Raw genomic sequence first — 23,012 nt, 5'->3', positions numbered from 1 at the left:
CGCGTTCAGGAGATGAACGACTTAGCTGGAGGTCAGCATCTCCGCTCCAGCCGTTATATTATGCCGTGACTAGTGTAATGAACGTTTATGACACAGTACATAGATTTGGTCCTTTACAGTCGGCGGAAGGTTAGTAGCTCATCTGTACGCCTACCGACGTCAAACGTGCCCGTTGCAGCGTTTTACTAGCGACGTTTTACCAGACAGAGTGCCGACCGACTGTATTCCAAATCTCATGCTGTTGTGCAACGTATTTTGGCCAACGGCCCCGTACAAATATATGTTGAGTAGAGAACACATATATTTGTGGAGAAACATAATAATATTTATCGGGGAATATGACTACGCGTGGCGCGAACACCACCTGCGCCGATGCATTGGAGACACCATATTAAGGTTTGAGGAGTTATTCAGAATACAGTGCGGGCATAAATTGAAGCGATGCTAAAATCAAGGCCTGTTATGGCAGTTTCCGATGACCCTGACAACCTGGAGGTATAGATAGTGACTCTGGAACACTTTTTAATTGGACATCTGTTAACAACTTTTCCGGAGCCGACACTGTACGATGAACCGGTGAAAAATTGTCCAAAACGGAGATGGGATTTAGTTCAGAGAATGTATCAGCAGTTTTAGTTACGCTGGCGCCATGACTATGTGAATTCACTTCAACAACGACCCAAATGGTTCAGGCCCAAGGATAATTTCAAAACAGGAAATTTGGTTATATTAAAGGAGGACCCCCAGCCACCACTGAAGTAGAACTTGGGCAAGACACTCCGTTAGAAAAACCTCTTTCTAATCGGAGCAAACCAATTATATAGTCCACTCAATTAAATTAATTTAGAACAATTAAATCATGATACAATTTTGATGTAATTGGATGCATCTAAATATATTGTACAATAATTTAACAGTATAAAGATCCCAATATTATCTTTTATAAATTGTGTATTCTTCATAATTATTTACAAATTCTACAAGTTGTATCGTACGAATGTCCATAATATAATATGTATTCTTGGTAGTTGGTAGTATTTCCTTTTTAATATTTAAGAAACAGTTATTTTTAAACACTTTCTTTATTTATTTATCTTTATTTTTAACTGTTTCTTCCCAATTTTTTTCAAGTGCCTAGATAAAAGCTAATTTTAATGAATTTTTAGTGTTATTAAAGGATGATACTAAGGATAATGGTATGTTTCATGTATTATATATCAATATAACATACAGACAACGCTTTGAAATCAATTTATATGACTATACTAATTGCATTCATATTTAATACTATAATACTTCGATTGTCAGTCAATGAAAATCTAATTATATTGTATTTTTATATTTGTTCAGTTATTAGTGCTTTTTAAAATTGTCCATGTATTTATTTATTTCAAATTGTTCATATGCGGCATTTGGTGTGGGACGAAGGGACAGTTGCCCACCAGAAAAAATGTTGAAAGGCCAAACTTATCATTATGGCCGCCTCTTAAGTTAAATATTATTAAAACAATTTTTAATTTTTATAAAATATTTATGTTAAAATTACTTTTTTACAATTATATAAGAAAATTATTCCCCATGTTAAGTCAGATCAATATAACCAATAGAATAGAATATAATAGAATAAGTATATACCTATTTTACAAACAAATAGATAATACAATACTTTAATATCATCAATATTACCATAAATTAATATAAACTACTCGTAATATAAATTCTATAAAAATATGGATATTAATATAATATTACGATTATTGTTAAAACATAAAATAACATAATATTATTACATTAATATTAATTGATATATCTACTTATATCGTCTTATCAGTTATCATACACTTTAGTTGTTTTCTATGTCTATTATTAGGTTGTTACTTGATTTCTACCTAGTACCTACTACTGCTACTAGAAATAACTGATTTTTTTTTTAAAATAAGCATAATCTATACTATTTAGCACATTAAGACGCGTGGTGACAGAACAAAAATTCAATGAAAGTAGGAATAAGAATAGCCACCCATTAGTAGCATGTGGCTGAGAAATTATTTAAATATAAAATATAAAACAAAAAAGTATGAAATGTTATCTGTTTTTATTTAGATAATGAGTAAGTAAAAATTTAGGTGGAATATATTAGATAAGTTGAATGTGAGAAGATTTTTAAATGGGTCAGTATTTCAGTAAATTGTGATTGAATCCCCTAACTAATCCCCCCTAACTTAAGTAAGAATATACAATATATGTATATATATATATATAGTTATACGATATTGAGTGTTGAAAACTTATCACGTTTTACTTAATTTAGCCTAAGTGAGTGTTGTATTAATATTCTTAACTTTAAAGTAAAGGAAAATTATCAATGTGACATACGATTCTAAAAAGATGTGTAAAATATTTTAAAACGCTCATTTTTGGAGAAACATAAAATCTGGTTTGTTTGTTTTTTTATGTTTTATTCTTCATTAAGCTTATAGAGTATAGCAATTAATACATTTAAAAGATAAGGACTTGCTAAATCAAAATTATCCAATTCGTTTTCTAAACTGTACAATCAGGGGAGGATTTTGGATGTTTTGATAGGAGAGCACTTATAAATTGTATAATGATTCTTTAATCATAATTAATAATACATACTCTTATTTTTAAATAAAATTAGTATTTGATAATATATTTAATATAATGTTGATTCCATAATATCACACGCCAAAATAATAAACTATACATATAGGCAAGTTATTAATTATTATACATATTTGTAGTATTAATAAGTACAAATATTTTTATAGATTCTCATAAATTATTGCCTAATAGGTAGAATTGAAGTCTGTAACTCATTTTATCAGTTTAAATGTAAATAATGAATAATTATTATGCTAGTTGGTAGTATTATTCTCATTTACTGTATTTTTCATTTATATGACACTCGTAGTAACATAAAAAAAATTTTAGATAGAAAATTGACATGGTGGCACGTGTCTCTGTTCCCCTCCCCTGAATCCGCCAATGTATACAATCGATATTGTTCACACGAGTTAGGTATCTGAATTACAATGTATATTCCTACAAGGGTTTTAAAAATCGATATAAATTATAAAATGCAAATTTAAAAACAAATTACTATTTATAAAATTTTTTACAGAATTCAAAAACAATTTAGAACTATTTAAAAATAAACTTCAAAATGGTAATTGATTACTTAATTAACAAACATGTAGCATGAATACTCAAACTTTATTAAACATACAATTTATTGTGTAAAGAATCAAATTAATTTCACACATTTATTTCAGAATATACATTTTTTTTTGAAAATTTAACTTTTTTTTCTCTACGTAAGCACATATTAAATGCTAATTATTAATAATTTATTATATTTTAAGTAATTTGATAGACATTCATATAATTACATTTTATATAATTTATTTTGGTATTAGTTTTTAATTTAATTTAGAAAGTTTAAAAGTTCAACATTTTAAAAATAATTTTCAATAGAGAACATTAATGTTAAGTTTGATTAACTATAGTTAAGAGCTTTTTTAAAAATATTCAAACTCCGAGATCGAATCAATGACTGTATAAATAATTGCTTAATTCTTCAATACCTTATTTACTAGTTCTTCGTTAACATCGAATTTTATACATTTCTTAAATTAATGAAAAATATGAAAATAAATACTGATCATTTTCTATAAATATTGGTGAAAATTATTATGCTCGGTTAAAAGCTTAGAAATTACATTTTAAGTTGAATTTTTTTTTTTACAAAATTGTATATTTAAATGACAAAAAAAAACAGGATTTTAGACTTTTTGCTATAATTCATAGAGAATTGAATTTTTCAAAATTATTACGGTGACCTATTGGTATATTCAACGACAATGCGTACACTGGACAAAACTACTATACAGCAGAATGATTTTCTCGTCTTTTTTTTTTAATGATAATGTAAAAATTAAATAGTTAATTTAAAATACCCGAATATGTACGTAATAAATATAATATATAATTAGAAAATATAAAACCTAACCAACAAAAAAATGTTTTTATTTAAACGTTAATTAATAATTTAATATATAGCTAAGGATATCGAAGAAGAATATTTTTCAAGGAGTAAGTTAATTTAATTTTTAAAGTTTTATAATATTATTTATTTTATTAAATCCAAATTCACTTCTATAGAATTTGAATAAAAGCTTAAGTTTTATTTTTACTTTTATAACTGCATATTATTTCAAGATTCAAATAACTATCAAATTCAATAATAATTAAAAAATAATAATAATAACAATCAATAATAATAATTGCTTTACTAAAAATTGATTAGTTTGTTTTAATATTTTAAAAATTATTAAGATCACATAAATTGAACTTGAGTGGTGTAAGTTAAGAATTGCACGAATATGTCTTACCAATATTTTTTTTATGAGTATAAAATAAAACAGGTATACGAAATAAAATCTTCCATCGGAGAAAAATAATTTTATCCAGGTTTTTTACTTTTGATGTGATACGGGCCTTATATCGAATTTTATATATGAATGCTGTATTATATTATTTCATATATCTATAACCAGTAACCACTATTACATAATTCAGCTTGGTTAATAATGCAGGGTTTGTTCTAAGATGAATCGAAATCTGAACAAACTTTTTTAGGTAGATGGTATTTTGCGTCAATTTTATTACTTGTAACTTGCGCCACGAATAGGTACATTTAGACCAAAATATCCAAAATATAAAAATATAACATGTATTTTGTGCCACATATACAATTAATTAATTTTGGTATTTTGCGCCAAGATAGAAAACGAAATGGAATATGTAATTTGCGCCACACTTTCAACAATAATCAATTTATCAACAAAATAAAATTGACAGAAAAGGCTTAGGTTCGTGATTAAGTTATAAATATAAAAAACAGTAAGTAAGCTTGGTATTATAAGTGGCTAGATATTTTAATTCAAAAATTATATGTTATAACTTATATCACAAAAATAGTATATTATACTAAACGAAAATTTACTTATTTAATATACATGGAGTTTGTTTTACTTATATACATTTTATTTATAATTATAATATAAGTGGCGCTAATTACAATTTTAATAAGGAGAACAATGACGCAAATTACAATTTTAGAAAGTACACGATGGCACAGATTACATAATGTCTTTTTATTTAATTTAATTTAGCGCAAATTACAAACTTAAAAAGAGGTGCAAATGACATAATATATATTATTTTTTGGGGGGTTGTTTTTGGAGCAAATTACATACGTCCCTTTTTTTAAGCGAGGCCTCAGAATTTAATTTTAATAACGCGAGGTTCAAAATGTCACACATTAGCGCAAAGTAGACAGGAATATTCATATATTTATTCTACATCTTTCGTACTTCGGAGAAGTGATCCATCACCAAACTCTTTTGTACAGTCATTCTAGTTGATCACCCTCAATAATTGTATATGATAAATCCTGCACCGTGATACATACACTATAACACATGCATTGAATTACTCACAAACTTTTTGATAGTATTACAATTATTATCTTAAAAAAAAAAAATGAATTTATTATTAAAATTAATACTTAGTTTACTTATTGGCAAGTATAAGTACCACAGTCAGGCGTTCAATGAGTAACGAAACTCTTTATAATCATTGAATATTTGAATACATATTTTAATACCTACAAGGAGCAATAACGTATAATGTCACTGTACATTTATGAAGTAAAATATTTGAATATTTGGTAACTCCATTTTATCATACTATAATTAATCAGTCCTAATAATTTATTAGTCTAATGATCATTTCCAAACGACCAAACGTATTGAACATTCTGTATATAGCTATAATTAGATAATTTAATTAATTTGTATAATATTTCAGAATTTCGATGGTTTTATTGGATAGCCCAGGCTAGTGTTGGTGAGTAAAATTCTTTTCTTGGAAAATCTTCACGAATTGTAAAATTATACTAACTTAATCGATGTTTGCAGAAACGTTATGAGTTATATATTTTATATAAACGAGATATTACCATAAAAATGTATACTAGGCATGTGTTTCTATGCGTCAAGTGTAAAAGCTATGTATAGTTGTATATTATTAGTACATGATATATTTTAATAAGTATTTATTCTAAAATTAATTTTTTTTCAAAATTATTTATATTACACAGTTGTTATCAATTATCCAAAAGTTTTAAATAATTGACTCATAACTGTATAAATTATATCTAATTAATATTTTTGTAGTCAAATAAATAATAACTAAGTTATTGTAATTTTGTGGGGATGTAGTATACTGGTATATGAGTGAAAGACTTATGGAGCAATGTGAACGATGACGGCCTATAAAAATAATAAAACAAGAAATATTTATTTTTTGAATTCATTTTCTTTTATTATCTTAGTTGATCATATTTATGATATCTCTATCACAAGTTATGAAAATTAAAAAAAATAAATTACCAGTCTTCTAGTGTGATGGAGTGTACGATATTTTTAGTGAGTCCATCTTTAGCCAACACAAACAAATCGGATGGGGTACCTACGTGAGAACATGCCACGTGTAATTGTTAGTGTGAAAAACACGGTGTGCTAAAATCTAAGCCACAAACAGATATCGTTTGGTTTTTGGATTTATTAATTTCATTGTGAATTCCAATCTAATTGGAAATCGAATCCACTTGAATTCAATTTTTAATTGGGACATCTGTGGTAATAATAGGAATTCGAGGTACCTAATAATACCTACATTTTCAATAATGTTTTTCATCTTTTCATCCTTTTTTTAATGACTAATCGTGGTTCAAAATACGAAGCAAAACATTAGGAGATCCAACCTATAGTTGTAAATGGTGTAGTAGCATTCCTGGCAAATACAATTAGTTCAAAACCTATTTAGGATAATTTACGGTTTCATTGGTATTTGATATCGCAAACTGTATCAATAAATTTGTATGACACTAAATCCCATGGCAACAACTGTTGTATCCAGTGGCGTAATTGGGGGGGGGGGGGGGGTAGGGGATATATCACTCCTCAGACGCTTTTTTTTTTGACGAAAAAAACAAAAAAGGAAAATTGACTTGATATTATAATTTATGAAAAAAATATTTAATTAATTTAATTGTTTACTTTATTGTCTTTGAAAACTATAATTATTATACTATTTAACTCATTTAATTTATAATAATAAATTAGTATAATAATGTGATCTACGAGATTTAATGGTCAAGGGGGGGGGGCTAGAACGTTAGTTTATAAACTTATATCCCAATCCCACCTCACAAGGTCACAACGAATTCCAAATTACACCACTGGATGTATCTTGAAATTCTAATCATTGACGTCAAAACTTTTTGCTGCCAAAATTGCTTTTTCTGCCAGCCACTCAGGAATCAGGATTCAAGTATTGAGTGTGTATATGTGTAAATGCATTTTTTCTGATGCGCAACATATATCAGCTGGTCCATTTTTGAATTTAAGCTCATTACAATGGGGACATTCTTTGTGACCTTGTCCATATCACCAATCTCCACTTTCGAATGAGCGTAGTATTTAATATCGGGCCCATACTTGAATGCTAAACGAAGAAATTAATTGTATATAAATGCTCGATGTACTTGTTGCCTATTAGCATTGTCGGTCATTTGCTCTGCTTGTGTCAGCTACGAATTGGCGCGTTTCTAATCGTCTTTCTTGATTTTGTTCAGCTTATGCCTCATGCGATCACGCCACGTTCACACGCATATTATATTTATTATCCTGTTGGATTTATTCGTCTGTTCTTTGTGCTATTCTATCTCGTTTAGCCGTAGTTTTAGTCGTTCAACGGGCCAAATCATATCCTTTGCGTCTTGCTGGCATTGTCCATAGCACAAAACACACAAATCGATCAAATTGAAGTAATTAATATCGGAAAACAGTATACTGATAATGTAATTATTTTATTATTTTTTTATTTAACGGTCGAACCATTCCTGTGAAAACCCAAATATATACCCAGGTCCCAGATTAGTTAATTATATCGGTAACCATGGTAACAATTTATTATTATTATTATTTATTTTCCCCGTTTTTGCAACATTTTTCACTGATCATTTTTTTTTTGTTGAATAGTCCATTTTTCGAGGAAGGTATAAGCTATATAACATTACGCTGCAACCAAATAGGAGCGAATCATCAGTGAAAAATTTTGCAAAAACGGGGAAAATAAATAATAATAATCGGTATTTTCAATTGTTTTTATTATTTTTACCATGGTATTAATTATTTTTTATTATTTTATATTTTCCCTGTTTTTGCAACTTTTTTCATTGATGATTTGTTTCTATTGGTCACACCCTAATGTTATATAGCCTAAAGCCTTCCTTAATATAAATGGACTATCCAACTCAAAAATAATTTTTCAATCAAACCAGTAGTCCCTGAGATCTTCGCGTTCAAACAAACAAATTCTTCAGCTTTATAATCGTATATAGAAATAGATTTATTTATTTATTTAGCCAAAACAATTTCAATTAAATAATTACAATAAAATACATTAATAATAGCTGATACAGTGATACATATACCAACTGAGCTATAAGCTCGTATCTGGATATGGAGTTAGTTCAACGATATTACAATTCGTATTTAAGTAAAATATTTATACAAATAAAATATGATATAATTAAATAATCATAATATGAAAAAATAGACCGAGAAACAAAAATTAACATCAGCATTACATATTATACCTAGATACATATAAATTTAATATACGATATTATGTTTTAAATGTATATCGACTTTTTATGATTTTATTGACACACATTATCATCAAGATCATTAAATATTTAATTTATTGCCTTTTTTATTTGATTTTTATTAAATATATTAATTATATCATCTATATAAAATATAGATATATATTACTATACTCATTTTACCTTTATAAAAATCAAAAATATTCATAATGGAAAAACTTTCAGATAATCTAAATCAAACTGTACAACAATTTATCGAAAAAGGTGATTTTTTATTTTTATTTTACAAACATATATACAACATATAAACATATAACAACATATTAATACATTAATTTTACTTATATATAAATATACACTTCTGACTTTCTTGATGTGACATATTTTTCACTTAACCTTTAAATACACGCACAATTCATATGAATTATTACTACTTACATTTTATAAAGAAGTATATTTTCTATACATTTTTTATGATTCTTATTCAAAAAAAAGCTGAAAATACAGGTATGATCTATATTTATTTTTATTTATTTTAGTTTATAATGATAAATGTACCTAATGTCCCAATACTTAATAAGCTATAAGATATTTATAAAAGTTTTCTTAGGAATATTAAATTTTCTAACAATCTTGTGTAGTATAAACATTTAATTTATTAGGTATATAATTATTAACTTAACTTAGTATTTCATTGATTATTATTGATTATTATAGTAGTTTAATTTCAATTGTAATGTAGTAAATTTACAACATTTTGTTAAAAAAATCTGTTACTTTAGATTGAACTCTGTTTATGTAAAAATTACACTCTGTTTTTTTCTAGTTCTTCAAAATTTGTTGTTGGACAAGATTTTTCCAATACAACCAATACTAATCGTCATAACATCCATATAGTCATTATGCAGATGTTATAATAATCGATACAAACTAGCACATGCAATATAGGAATTTTGCAGGGACCCTCAATTTAAGGTCATTTCATCCAATATATGCATTTCAACCGGTGTTATTAGTTATTATAAACGGTTTCTAATGTATGTTAAATATAAATTTTGAAAATTTCAAAGTTGTGTATACATATAGTATTTCTGAATATTTTAATCGTAATTCCTTGTAAAATTTTAAAATTGAATCATTGTGATACTTTCTAGTTCAATGTTAGTCTAAAAGTGCACCAACGCATAAGGAAAGGCAATATATTTTCGTCATATATATATATATATATTTGTTTTGTCTGTTTTTCTTAAAAAAAATAATACGAGGTAGACCGTATATTGGGAGATTGCCAAAAACCAAAACAAGTACATACATGATGGTCTACAATACTACATTATAATGCAAAAATAGTTAATAATTATTTAGTGAAATGTTTTGTTATTTTCTTTCGAGATACGTTGGTAATAATTGAGCGTGAGTATCGAAATAAGTAATTGTCAATTGACCATCATCGCGTATAGACGATGTTTTAAATGTATATCGACTTTTTATGATTTTATTGACACACATTATCATCAAGATCATTAAATATTTAATTTATTGCCTTTTTTATTTGATTTTTATTAAATATATTAATTATATCATCTATATAAAATATAGATATATATTACTATACTCATTTTACCTTTATAAAAATCAAAAATATTCATAATGGAAAAAACTTTCAGATAATCAAACTGAACAACAATTTATCAAAAAAGGTGATTTTTTATTTTTATTTTACAAACATATATACAACATATAAACATATAACAACATATTAATACATTAATTTTACTTATATATAAATATTATACACTTCTGACTTTCTTGATGTGACATATTTTTCACCTAACCTTTAAATACACGCACAATTCATATGAATTATTACTACTTAAATTTTATAAAGAAGTATATTTTCTATACATTTTTTATGATTCTTATTCAAAAAAAAGCTGAAAATACAGGTATGATCTATATTTATTTTTATTTATTTTAGTTTATAATGATAAATGTACCTAATGTCCCAATACTTAATAAGCTATAAGATATTTATAAAAGTTTTCTTAGGAATATTAAATTTTCTAACAATCTTGTGTAGTATAAACATTTAATTTATTAGGTATATAATTATTAACTTAACTTAGTATTTCATTGATTATTATTGATTACTAGCTGACCCGACACGGCGTTGCCCGTGTGTTACTTTCTTTTTTTGCATTTTCGTATGCCATGTGTTAATTTTTAATTTAATCTTATTGATAGTGCTAATATTACGTCGAATTCACGACGAAAGATTTGTAATGTGGCAGTTTTTGTGCCTACGTATTTTAAAAAATTCTCCCAATTACGACCCAAACAAAAAAAGAATGAGCGAAATCGGTCCAGGCGTTGTTGAGTTATGCGCTTACAACACTTTTGCGATTCATTTTTATATTATAGATTACAGCAACTAAACTAAAATATCAAACAACTAAAATGTCCATAGTAAATCTCAAAAAAGTCTGAGCACCTCCCGGGGTTGGGTTTATCACTTTTTAAAGTAGCCTATGTCCTATCTCAGTATCTAAACTATCTATGTATACCAAATTTCATTTAAATCGGTTCAGTAGGTAGTTTCGGAGCCTTTTAAATACAAACAATCAAATCTTTCCTTTTTATATAATGTTAGTATAGATTTAAAAGTTACTAAGTTTAATACTTTTTTTAAATACAAAAAAAAAAATTATAAATTATTAAAAATTATCTGATTAAAATCGTTTTTTTTATGCAATTATGTCATACTTCGTCGAAATTTAAATTTAAAATATCAGTGATTACGCTTAAATTTTTTTTTTATTCTTATTAGTAAAAATTTTATTTAATTTTATGTTACATTTTTGCAAAACCTTATAATTATAGTTGAATATATTTTACAAATTTTATCAAATTTCTAATTTTAAATGTTTATAAAAATTATTGTAGATATAAGTACGCTATATTTTTGCCCCTATTCTAGCAATATAATTTATTTATGAAGAAGCTTGTACTACATTTTTAAACGTGTTCATAAAGCATACATTTTTTTCGATATTTATAAAAAAAAAAATTTCAAATTTCTATAAATATAATAGCTAAACAATTTTGTTTTTTTATATATTTTTTTGGTATTTTTCTCAGAATTAAGAAAATTACTTGAAATTTTTTAGTTTGCTCCCAAAAAGTTCGAACTACACTCAATTTTTTTTATTAGAAAAGATAATATGGAAGTTATTGATTTAAATATTGTTATTTCTACGAAAAAAGATGATAGACAAAAAACATATTTCTCTGAAGTATACGATTATCTGTTCGCTCAGAATATAAAATATGAGGAAAACTAAATAGTTATGATTGCATAAGTTTATGACAATAAGAGAATAATTTAATTTCGGATGCTCAAAGTTAATCATATAATAATTATTTTGTGTTTGTGGACAATTGAACTATTAATCAATATATTTGTTTATTTCATAATGTTTTCAAAATAAATTATAATTTGTACCCACTTCAATGAACAAATAAAGAATTGTAATGTGAAATATTTTATAAAGTGTTCGTAAAGTAAAATAAATTGATACAATTATTTTTCAGTACCAGAAAAAGAATATGAACAGTTTGTACGTTATTATATTGAAGGTAAAAGATAACAGTTTTTGAGAATATAGTTATCAATATTTTATATTTTTCATCATGATATAAAAAAATTGAAATATTAGAAATCATTGTGAAGACCTAATGAACATGGAATCAAACATAATTCGTTTTTAAAATTGAAATCTGATAATCCAAATTTGGTAGGAATTGTTTTGTCTGGAATTTTGATCTAAATATATAAACATTTTATTTATTTATTTATTATATTATATACATTTTCATCTTTCGAAGCCCTTTAAATGTTTATTACAATACATTTGTGTATGGCGTCCTCTTAAAGAAACTATTCGAAAATAGTAAAAATCATAAGCATATACGACTTAATGAGGTTGAAAAAATGTTTGTGAAAAATGTGATAAATTTAAAAAATAAATATATAAACGTTATTATTAAACCAAATTTCCCATGCTCTTTTAATATCTATATAAAAATAATCCAAAGCTTTTTTTTATGTTTATTATTATTTGCTTAAATATCTAACATTATATTATAATGTATCTATTATTTGAATAGAATATTCTCATTATTATTTTTAAACAATTTAATACTTACTGTTCTGTTCATTCTCATACATAAAAAACAACAAAAATCAAAATACTAATTAAATTACATTTTGTATTATACTAAAATTGTTTAGAGTTAAAAGCATTTGATTCAACTTTGTTTCCTGATGAAGAAATTGAAAAAGACCGTATTGGTAAGTATAATACATGAAAACCAAATATTATAAAAATATTGTATAATGTATATACATTATACAATATACTATATACATTATATATGTATTATGTATAACCATGACTTCAATATTAAATTATAATAAATAATAATCACTTATTTAAAAAATGGGTTCTATTAGAAATTATGCTTTAAACAGTATTCATTAAAAATCCTATACTGAACGCCCTATAAATCAATCGTCAATCAAAGGTGTTCATAATTTCTTTTTATTGTAATACAATTTTTTATACATTATTATTATTATTTCCTTGTTAATAAAATATATAATCATCATATAGATATTATAGATTCAGAATAAAAAAGTAGGTAAGCGCATTTCGATGCTGGATGTTTGTCCATCGTCCCTTCGGTCCTCGGACAGGATAGTGTAATTTTACTATAGGTAGGTATTCGATTTGAATGCAATATGATTGCATTCGATAAAAAACGATTCTAAGCGGACGAGGGGATCTTTTTTTATTTAATCTTATTCTTTTTTTATGGTGATAAACAAATCGTTTTAAGAACAGCTTAAGAACGATTTGTATAAATAGGTATTTATATAATTATAATTATAATTTATAATTAGGAAATATCATAAAAATTTAAAAAAAATATAAAAGAAAAGAAAAAGCTCAAAAGTCGCTCAAATGTGTAACCTACCTACGCTTTGTCAATATGATTTAAATTTATTTTATTTTATTCATTTCTATGGTGATAAATAAAGCCGTAATTATTTTATATTACCTACATAATCGTGAATTTGTACATTTTTCTCCTTTAACCACTTATATTTCGAGTATCACTTCAAAAATCAAAAAATGACCTCTTTAAAGTACCAACTCAAGAACATGACCTTTCAGAAAATATGCTACACTTGTACTTTTGAGCAAGTTATAGGAGAGAAAAAGTGTTTACAGAATAAAAAAGAAATAAACATAATAGTAAAACCAATACATTTCTCGCTCCGCTCAGAATCTAAAAAAAATTCACAGTTAAGTGATATTTTTTTCTTCATATGTTGTAAAAATTTTAAAATAGTTATATTTGTACAATTCTCGACATACAATACAAACTGTTATACTTCTTACAATAATATATTAACTAGGTAGTCGATAAGTATTTATTATTAATACATTAATTTCAACATCAAATATATATTTTAATTAATTAAAATATTGTAAAGGAACTACTGAAAGAAGAATCGCTGTTAATAGATGTAAGTTGCACTGTAATATTACATTTTTATAAACTTTCTATGGCAAACTTAATTTTCAGTAAAACTATAAAATTTATATTTGAGCAAAGTCGTCTTAATACAAATAGGTACTTATATCTTATTAATACAAATAGGTACTTATATCTTATTAATACAAATTACTAAACTGTGGGCTTCCTATTTGTATATTTTTAAATTTTTAAATATTATATTATGTTAGAAAACTAATTGAAACATAATTGAACAGTATATTTAGATATAGTATTCAATATAAAGCACACACAAAAAAATTAAAAATATATTAACATTAAATAACTTGCTCAAAATTAGGTAGGTACTTAAACAACACAAAAATAATAAACAAAAAACTTTTATTCTGTTTCAAAAAATGAATAACTTATGTTGTCATAAAAATACAATTTTTTAAAAGTATGATAATAAATGTTTTAAGAATATATTTTTTTCCAAAAATGTTATACTTTAATGACTTTAAATTATCTATAATATTTTTAATAATATGTTAGGTTAATTTATTTAATTTATTAGATGAATCATAAATCCTTATAGAAATATTAAGCCCAGATGTCTTTGTATTTTGGTTAGCTAAGCTAAGTGTTATAAAGAAACATACATCTTTTTAATTTTTTAGTTATTACAAGTAAAACCCGTTTTTTTGAAAACAAATGTAAGTAATTTACTTTACTCTAACATAAATACAAATTTATTATAGTAATATTAAATACCTACTAACTAAATATGATGCTTGTCAAAGCTATTGGTTTATATCGTTTTATCTTATCATTTGTACTAAATTTTAATAACTTTTTTTAAAACTGAATTTCAAATTAAAATTTATAAACGAATTGAATGGCTATTTTTTTCGTGAAGAAATCAATTAATTTTCTAAGAACAATGCGATTTTAGTCTCAAATTAGTGTATTTATTCAAAGTAGCTAAATTATTACTATTTTTTATTTACACTTGAGAAATCTATACTAAAAATTTGAGAGAAAACTTATTTTAAATACAAAATAGGAACATAGAATGAGTACTAGATGATATTGAAACCTAAAGTAGGAGACCTTTTATAATGCTCACTACTCACAATAATAATAATAAAAAAAAATATTAAAATTAATTATACATCCCCTTAATATTTGCTCTAGGAAAATCACTTAAATCTAAAACTATTGTGTCCTTTTTCTAATACACACGTTTAGAAATTAAATATAAAACCAAATAGTTAGTAGTTAACCATGAACCATGAACTGTAATATTTCATTAAAAAATATATATATACATTATACATGTTTCACATAAATCACATAATATAGATAATAAATCATAAAATAAAATACACATAATTATATGATGTTATTCTTTAGGGAGATTTGTTAATGAACAGTCTCATATTCTGAAAGTTCGCTACTGTAAGTTATATTAGTTATATTATATATCTACTACTAAATTAATTATAGAATAGACTATAGTAGTATAATCTATTCTTTAAATAATGCTATTACTTACCTACTACATTTTTTTGTAATTTGAAATATCTTTTTATTTTATTATTTATAATTCATCAAGTGAAAAGAATTTGTGTACATTTCAAAACTAAGTCGCTATAACAATGAAAAAAACACTTAATTATTCGTAAAAAAAATTCTAAAATTTTAATTTTTATTAGTAATGTAATAGAAAACTGTATTTCTAAATAGCTCAAAAAAAAAAAAAAATCATAATTTTGAAAAATACTGGGAAATTGTATTTTTTACCTTTCCAAAGTACAACGCTACAAAATATAACTATAATTTTCTATCGAAAATTATACTCACGCAGTAGAAAATTAAATAAAATATAAAAAAATTAAACTCTAAAAATATCTAAAATACCAACAATTCTATTGATATAACTTTTATAAAAGGAAAATATTAAACTTAAGATATATTTTTATGAAAACTATGACATTTATATAATTAAATAATTAATAATTAATGGTTATGTTTTTAAAAGAAAATACTAAATAAACAATTAAAATCTTCATCTAAATTGAAATAGTAATACATTATTTTTTTGTTACGCCCGCACCGAAAGTTTGGATTTCGACCGCGGTTGAAGCGTTGGAAAGTGACCTTTTTCTGTCTAACGGGCGGAAAAGTAGAAATCAACAGAAGTGCTGGTTGCGTATCTCATGCATAACCAGAAACTGAAATGTATACCACGGTCCTTATAAAACATAATCTTTTGATTACATCTTATATTCATATTACAATCTCCTTGCATAACGCATAAACATGGCGTTACAAAAAATAGTATGTGTAGCTCGCGCTGGAGGGCGATTTCCGTCCTTGCCACACAATATACTAATCTGTTTTGCAATGAATGTACTGTATATCATTTTTAAAATATCATTTTGGTAAAACTAATCAGTACCTAAGAACAAATAACTATTATAACTAAATATCTTTCTAATCCATTTTCAGTAATCCATGATAAAATTCAAAGCAAAGGTATGTATAATACATAAATACTATTTAAAATTTTTAAATTATGTTTTCATTTAAGAATTACACAATGGTAAAATGCATCATAGGTAATGCATTTTACTCCGTACTTTAGGTGGCTAACAATGGTAGTTTCAGAGGTGTTAACTTACACTTATGCGTTTTTTGAAAAGTTGAGAAGAGAAATCCGACGGCGTCGATGAATATTTTAAATATCAGATAATTTTAGATGGAAGTATTGAACATTTTTCCAAAAGTTCAATCGTTGTGGCCCTAATATATATCTGCTATAATACAATTGTTCGTTATATTATTTTCGGAGTTGTCTATGTTATGAAATTTGAAAGTACTTGAATCTTTAAGTACATACCTAATAATAATTTAACAATAATCGAAATCACGAAAATTTGCAAGTAATTTGAAGTTGAAAAATCATAAAATTATTCGTGTTTATATCTAAGGATTAAAAATACAATACTAAGTTTTTTATAAGTAGCTATTTTTCAAGTAGCTATAGAAAAAACTCGTAGCATCGTTATAGGAAAAATTTTAAGTGCGTTTGAATTTTAATTTTTTATGAAATAGCGTAACGATAACGATTTATCCTCAAACGATTTTAAATATTTGTTATTATTCAAAAAGTTTAAGTTGTAGATACTTGAAAATTTCACCAGTTATTATGATTGGCATTTTCTTTACATTATTTAATTTTAAAAATATTTTATTATTTTTTGAGACAACTGGTATTTTCAATTTTTCTGAGAATTTTTTTTTGAAGTGGCGATAAAAATTTTTTAGCGGAGTCAAAATACTTGAAAAATTAATACAAGTTCCTCATAAGTTATTCTTAGAGTGATTAAAAATGTATAAGGATACATATGCACATTTTTTTTTTATTAGCATTTATAGTTCAAATATTGACAAAAATTCGTCAAAATCATGAATATTTGCAAATTTTTTTTATAGGTATAATTCATAAAATTTTTTGTATAAGTAGCTAAGAGTTGATTTCAATACGAGATTGTCCATAAGTTTAGCTTACAATAATTATAAAGAACTTATATTTTGATGTATTCAGGCCATTAAAACATAAACCACCCTTTTCACCAACCACTGAAAATTATATCCTAGGCTGACAAATCATCTTCGTTCAGAATCGTTTTTCGTATACAATAATACCTATTATTGGATTCAAATTTAACACTCCTATAATATATAATAAAGATCCATACGGCACCTAATGTACAGCAGAGCGATACCCACTTACCCGCTTTTTTTTCTCTTCAATTTTCAAAAATTCTATAAACATTAATTTATTTATCTTAGCGAAGAAAAATTTGGCTAAAATGAACTATTGACTATTACTGTTTTACTTAGTTAACTATATAAATAAAGATTAAGTTAAGTAATAGATATAACATACTTTCAGAAATGAATCCTGATGAGGTAGTGTTCATTTCGGATGATGGAGGTGAATACTTATATTTTTTTATTAATTAAATGTTATTATATCTTTTTAGTGCTATTCCTTTATATACAATAGCCGCAGTGCTCGATTTGGGGGGGGGGGCGCAGGGAGACGGAGTACCCCAATTAATTTTTCAGAAATTTAAGCGTACCTCTACTTATATTTATAAGGAGAATGTACGGAATGCTGGCACGCTGCATTATTCTGCAATTTTATCAAAATGCACGAGATAATAACATCATAATTTTGACAATTTATTTATTGATAATAATTTATGGAACTATTTAAATAAGTAGTTAATAGATTGTTTTTTATTTAGTTACTTTTAAGTTTGTTGTTATATGTAATAAAGGTATAACTATAAAATACAATATAATATTTACAGTAGTTTTTTTTTGTAATTGATAATTTATAAATATTTTTTATATGTTTAAAGAGGGAGAGTAAGGGGTGTGGGGGCGTAGCCCCCACGGCTCAGTTATGTTTAAAAAGTGATGGGGACGCTCTTTTTTTAAAAGTTTACAGAGTCCCCCTACTTTAATTTTGCTAAGTCGAGCACTGACAATAGGTATAATATGGTTTTTACTTCTACTCATATTTACTCACTAAAACTATTTATCACAGTACCTAATAAAAAGGAATGCATTTTATCTAAGCCTTAATATTATATCGTTTTAACAAAAAAAAAAGGAATATACTTACTTCAATAATAACATTACGATATTCGATATCTCATAATAGAATAATAATAAGTTATATTAAATGCTTTTCAGATGAACATACTATAATTTCGGTGTTTCTAATGTATTTCAAAGAAAGTATGCAATAAATTATTATAATTATTATTACTATCATTATTATTATTATTATTTTTTTTTTTATTAAATATATAAAATTAAAATACTATTGGTACTATATACTAATATACTATTAATACAATTGTTTAATCAGTAAAAGTTAAAATTTTGCATGCTTGATATTTGTGAAACTGTGCTAGCTATACTAATACTTGAGAATAGATAATATTGTACATGAGAGAATGAGACTATAACAATAATAAAATAGCTTTTTACTTAAGGTCTAATAAAAATCGAGATGTAAATATATAAATATAATAAAAACTGGTGATTAAGGAGGCGATGAAAGATGAAATCAAAGCTTGGAACTTATTACCCTCTCCCTGAGCTGTGGTCTAATAGTATATAAAATAAATTATAATTTATGATACTAAACATATAATATTCATTGTTGTGCCTACTTTCAACACATTTTTAAGCAAAACATAATATTTTTGCTTACTTTTATAATAGGTATAAAATAATATAAAATAATTTCAAAAGTTAAAGTTTTGAATAAAATAATTTTCAAACTAACGTATTAAATAATAAATGCATTTTTTTTAATTTTTTTTTTTTTTAATAATTGATAATTTTTGTATAACAAGTCATAAAGTATAATGTACATTTTTATTACTATGAATATAGTATGTATGGTTCAAAAACTGGGTTAACTATTCTATATGCGAGTATAATATGACTATACATTTGTATTAGTATAAATATATGGCACACACTTGATAGGTAATAATTATTATTGATTTAACGAATAATATATTCATGTTTCAATGGTTTATTTTAGGTTTGGATAATTATTTTAAATTAAGTGTTTATTTTGGTATTGGTAAGTAGCATATCTTGTTATTATTTTTAACATTGAGTATTTTTATATAATAATCGATTAATAAATAACACACTCGCATAAATCGTATGAGTATCTAGTGATTACCATACCAATATGGTGCCATATAGAATAATAGTGCATGTGGTTTGTGTATGTCAAAGTTAAAGTAGGTAGACAATAATTAATTTATATACAATGCTTAAATAATACATAAATTATCACAGGTATCAAGCATTTTATATTTATGTGTTGTACTTAAACGAATATTAGGCTGTTAACAGTTTCAATATAAATTAATACTGAAATACTAATATTATTATACTTATAATACTTTAGGAATATATTATATAAAATGGGAATTTGTATTAACAATAGACATAATGGCATAATACCAGTATAAAAATCCTATTGATTCTCTGACCTCTATAATAAAATTGTTAATCGAAGATTGTATTTTATTTAAGTCTATAGAGTTAATTGTTTTTTAAAAACCTTAGAAATACTAGAAACCTAACAAATATAGGTCAAAAATTAGATACAATATAATAACTACCTGTAGATTTGGGGTTGAGTGTAGCCACAAAACAACATAGAAATGACACTCAATTAGCTGATCGGATTCTTGATTAACTGTGATCTTCAGATTAATTTTATGAGCCTCCAAGAAACGAGGAAATGAGTCCATAAACTAACCTTAGGATATGCATTTGTTCAGCTGAATCATGGAAATGTTTACTGATGTTGCGTTCAGATCATATTATCATAATCATCGGCCAATTAGGCCGAATCACACAGTGCCGTAAACCTGATGTAATGGAATTGAATTTTGAAACAATAAGTAAAAATAAAAAATTAACTTGGTCGAAAATAAAAAAGCTGTCTGAAAGGCACACAACTATTGAGTTAATAGTTTAATCCACTTTAATATTAAAACTAACAAACTTGCTATTGTACAAATTTGTACATAGAAAAAAACACAAACTAGAAAAACGTCCTTATACTACTCTTTATATGAAAACTATACTTAATGTGTGATTATAATTATATGATTTTATTATGTTTGTTTGATAAATAGATGAGATCACAGATGAAAATAATAAGAAATTATTTTATAAAGGGAGTAAGTTTTAATATTGTATAATATTGTCTGGAATAAAAAATGTGTAAAACAGTGCGTAACCCTAGTGCCTGATCTGTGGGAGGGGAGAAAGTGGGTATACTTTACCTCAAGCACTGATGGTAGGTATAAAGGCGCTCTTAAGCTTATGAAAATTTAAAAAAGATTATGAATATAAAATATATTATCATAATATATGTATAAATTATAATATATTTACAAACCGCCATCAAGAAAAAGAAAATAATATTACATACTCTAGTTATTTAAAAATATATAATGTTTGTCTTAACTATTTTTGTTCGGTTTTATCGTCTTTTATAATTTAGTTGCTTAATATATTAAAACATTTTGTTTTATGTTGACACCCGGCACACCGCATAGCTTAGTCTATGTAAGAGCGCTATATCGTATTAGCCCCAGACGTCAAGTATCCTAGTCCCTAGATCCTGCACTTAGTCCCCCACCTTAATTTTTATTATTTTATTCTGTAAATAATCAATATAAATTTAATAAATGTTAGTTTAATTTGATTTCGTTTAAAAATTAATATTTTTATTTGAACTTTCCGCATAAAAAATAATATTTTTCAGTGTTAAGGACTATGTTGAGCATCTACAACGCGTACATAGGTAAATTACTAATTAACAATTATTATTAAATAATATTTAAGAGTGCGCAATAGTAAAAAATATATGCAAAAAAAAATCCTCAACAACTAACCATGGTCCATGGGCTAGTGAGTAGTCTTATTGTAAAAACACCTAGGTATTAACAAAATTTCAATTATTAGAGAATAAGACATCTAATCATTAGATGTACTAAATGTCATTAAATTCACATCATTTCAAAGATAAATTTAATTGGTTTTTGGTACTTTTCAGTTATCTCGACTACAGGCCGATACCGTGACTACCACTGGTCTAACTGCCGTTAGGTTAGGTTTTTATTATATTTAATAATTATTACCAACCGCTGAATCACTGTTAGAAAAATGATGGGTATCGTTTTTTAACCATGTGACCCCGAATTAACCCGTGTCTGTAACTTAATTATTGAGGGATATTTTAATTTTGAATGTCCGCGTGAGCACAGCAAGCAAGTGGCAACGCTGGTCCATAATAATTCTCACTTTCTCAGACAGTTATTTGGTTAAATTCATATGATGTCAAAAGCACGATAATCAATTTATAAGTGTTTTAATGGAATGGCTGAATATTTTCTACTCGAGTTAGTTTTTAATTTTGAGTTTTATTTTAGTTTCTGTACCTACTAGTTTTAATAAATTTTAATTCATTTTTTTAAATTGTGTAGTATAAAGAAATGTAGTTGCGATTATGTGATACGGGATACCTATCAAAAGTTATATTATAATATACATTATATTAATTATATAAATGACAAATTCATGTTGGTCGAGACTTTGAGAAGGTATTCGAGATATGGAATTGAGACTCGTGGTAGTCGGGATAACCGAAAAGTACCTAATTTTTTAAATATTTTTACTTAACATGTATATTTTTATTTAAAAGTTTACACAGGATATTATTTTTATTATCTATAATATATTTTAAGAAATTTTAAAGATATAAATAATCTGACTACATTTAGTTGGAACTATTATAACTCTCCTAGATAATTGTTTTCTTAAGTGTTTTTCTATAAAAACATTCAATAACCCATATTCTTGGTACGCTCAAAGCATGTTTTTAATAAAACTGCATAAAATTACAAAAGATTGGAGCAGTTTTATGTGTACTATACACAAGTATTTAAAACGATCGTTACTCCCCATAACATAAACTTAATTTTTTTAATGAAATGCTTATTATTTATAGTTGGACAAGTAATTATTAATGACAAATTTTCCTCTGTGCTTAGCGGAATTT

At 25.3% G+C, this 23,012-nt stretch overlaps 1 protein-coding gene across 5 annotated transcripts in view; it reads left to right on the top strand.

Annotated features, from left to right (window-relative positions):
- The window catches only part of LOC126548949 (uncharacterized), a 30,466-nt gene extending 8,194 nt beyond the window's left edge, over nt 1-22,272 (top strand). Inside the window, exons 8-27 of one of the 5 annotated variants that reach the window (XM_050197066.1) lie at nt 1,167-1,196; nt 3,146-3,190; nt 3,297-3,338; nt 4,084-4,116; nt 5,896-5,934; nt 8,987-9,025; nt 9,257-9,268; nt 10,154-10,174; nt 10,429-10,461; nt 10,696-10,707; nt 12,353-12,397; nt 13,053-13,112; nt 14,322-14,354; nt 15,004-15,039; nt 15,740-15,784; nt 16,838-16,864; nt 18,288-18,329; nt 19,100-19,144; nt 21,082-21,126; nt 21,717-22,268. In XM_050197066.1, coding sequence (XP_050053023.1) covers nt 1,167-1,196; nt 3,146-3,190; nt 3,297-3,338; nt 4,084-4,116; nt 5,896-5,934; nt 8,987-9,025; nt 9,257-9,268; nt 10,154-10,174; nt 10,429-10,461; nt 10,696-10,707; nt 12,353-12,397; nt 13,053-13,112; nt 14,322-14,354; nt 15,004-15,039; nt 15,740-15,784; nt 16,838-16,864; nt 18,288-18,329; nt 19,100-19,144; nt 21,082-21,126; nt 21,717-21,784 — 752 coding nt within the window. In that variant the 3' untranslated portion in view covers nt 21,785-22,268. Of the gene's footprint in view, nt 1-1,166; nt 1,197-3,145; nt 3,191-3,296; nt 3,339-4,083; nt 4,117-5,895; nt 5,935-8,986; nt 9,026-9,256; nt 9,269-10,153; nt 10,175-10,428; nt 10,462-10,695; nt 10,708-12,352; nt 12,398-13,052; nt 13,113-14,321; nt 14,355-15,003; nt 15,040-15,739; nt 15,785-16,837; nt 16,865-18,287; nt 18,330-19,099; nt 19,145-19,964; nt 20,030-21,081; nt 21,127-21,716 lie in introns of those variants that run through there. The other 4 variants (XM_050197067.1, XM_050197069.1, XM_050197068.1 and 1 more) reach the window with 4 other exon arrangements.
- The last annotated feature ends 740 nt before the right edge of the window (nt 22,273-23,012 follow it).

Source organism: Aphis gossypii, chromosome 1 (genome assembly GCF_020184175.1).
Source record: "Aphis gossypii isolate Hap1 chromosome 1, ASM2018417v2, whole genome shotgun sequence".
Classification (NCBI taxonomy): domain Eukaryota; kingdom Metazoa; phylum Arthropoda; class Insecta; order Hemiptera; family Aphididae; genus Aphis; species Aphis gossypii.
This window is presented reverse-complemented; position numbering and strand designations above follow the sequence as displayed.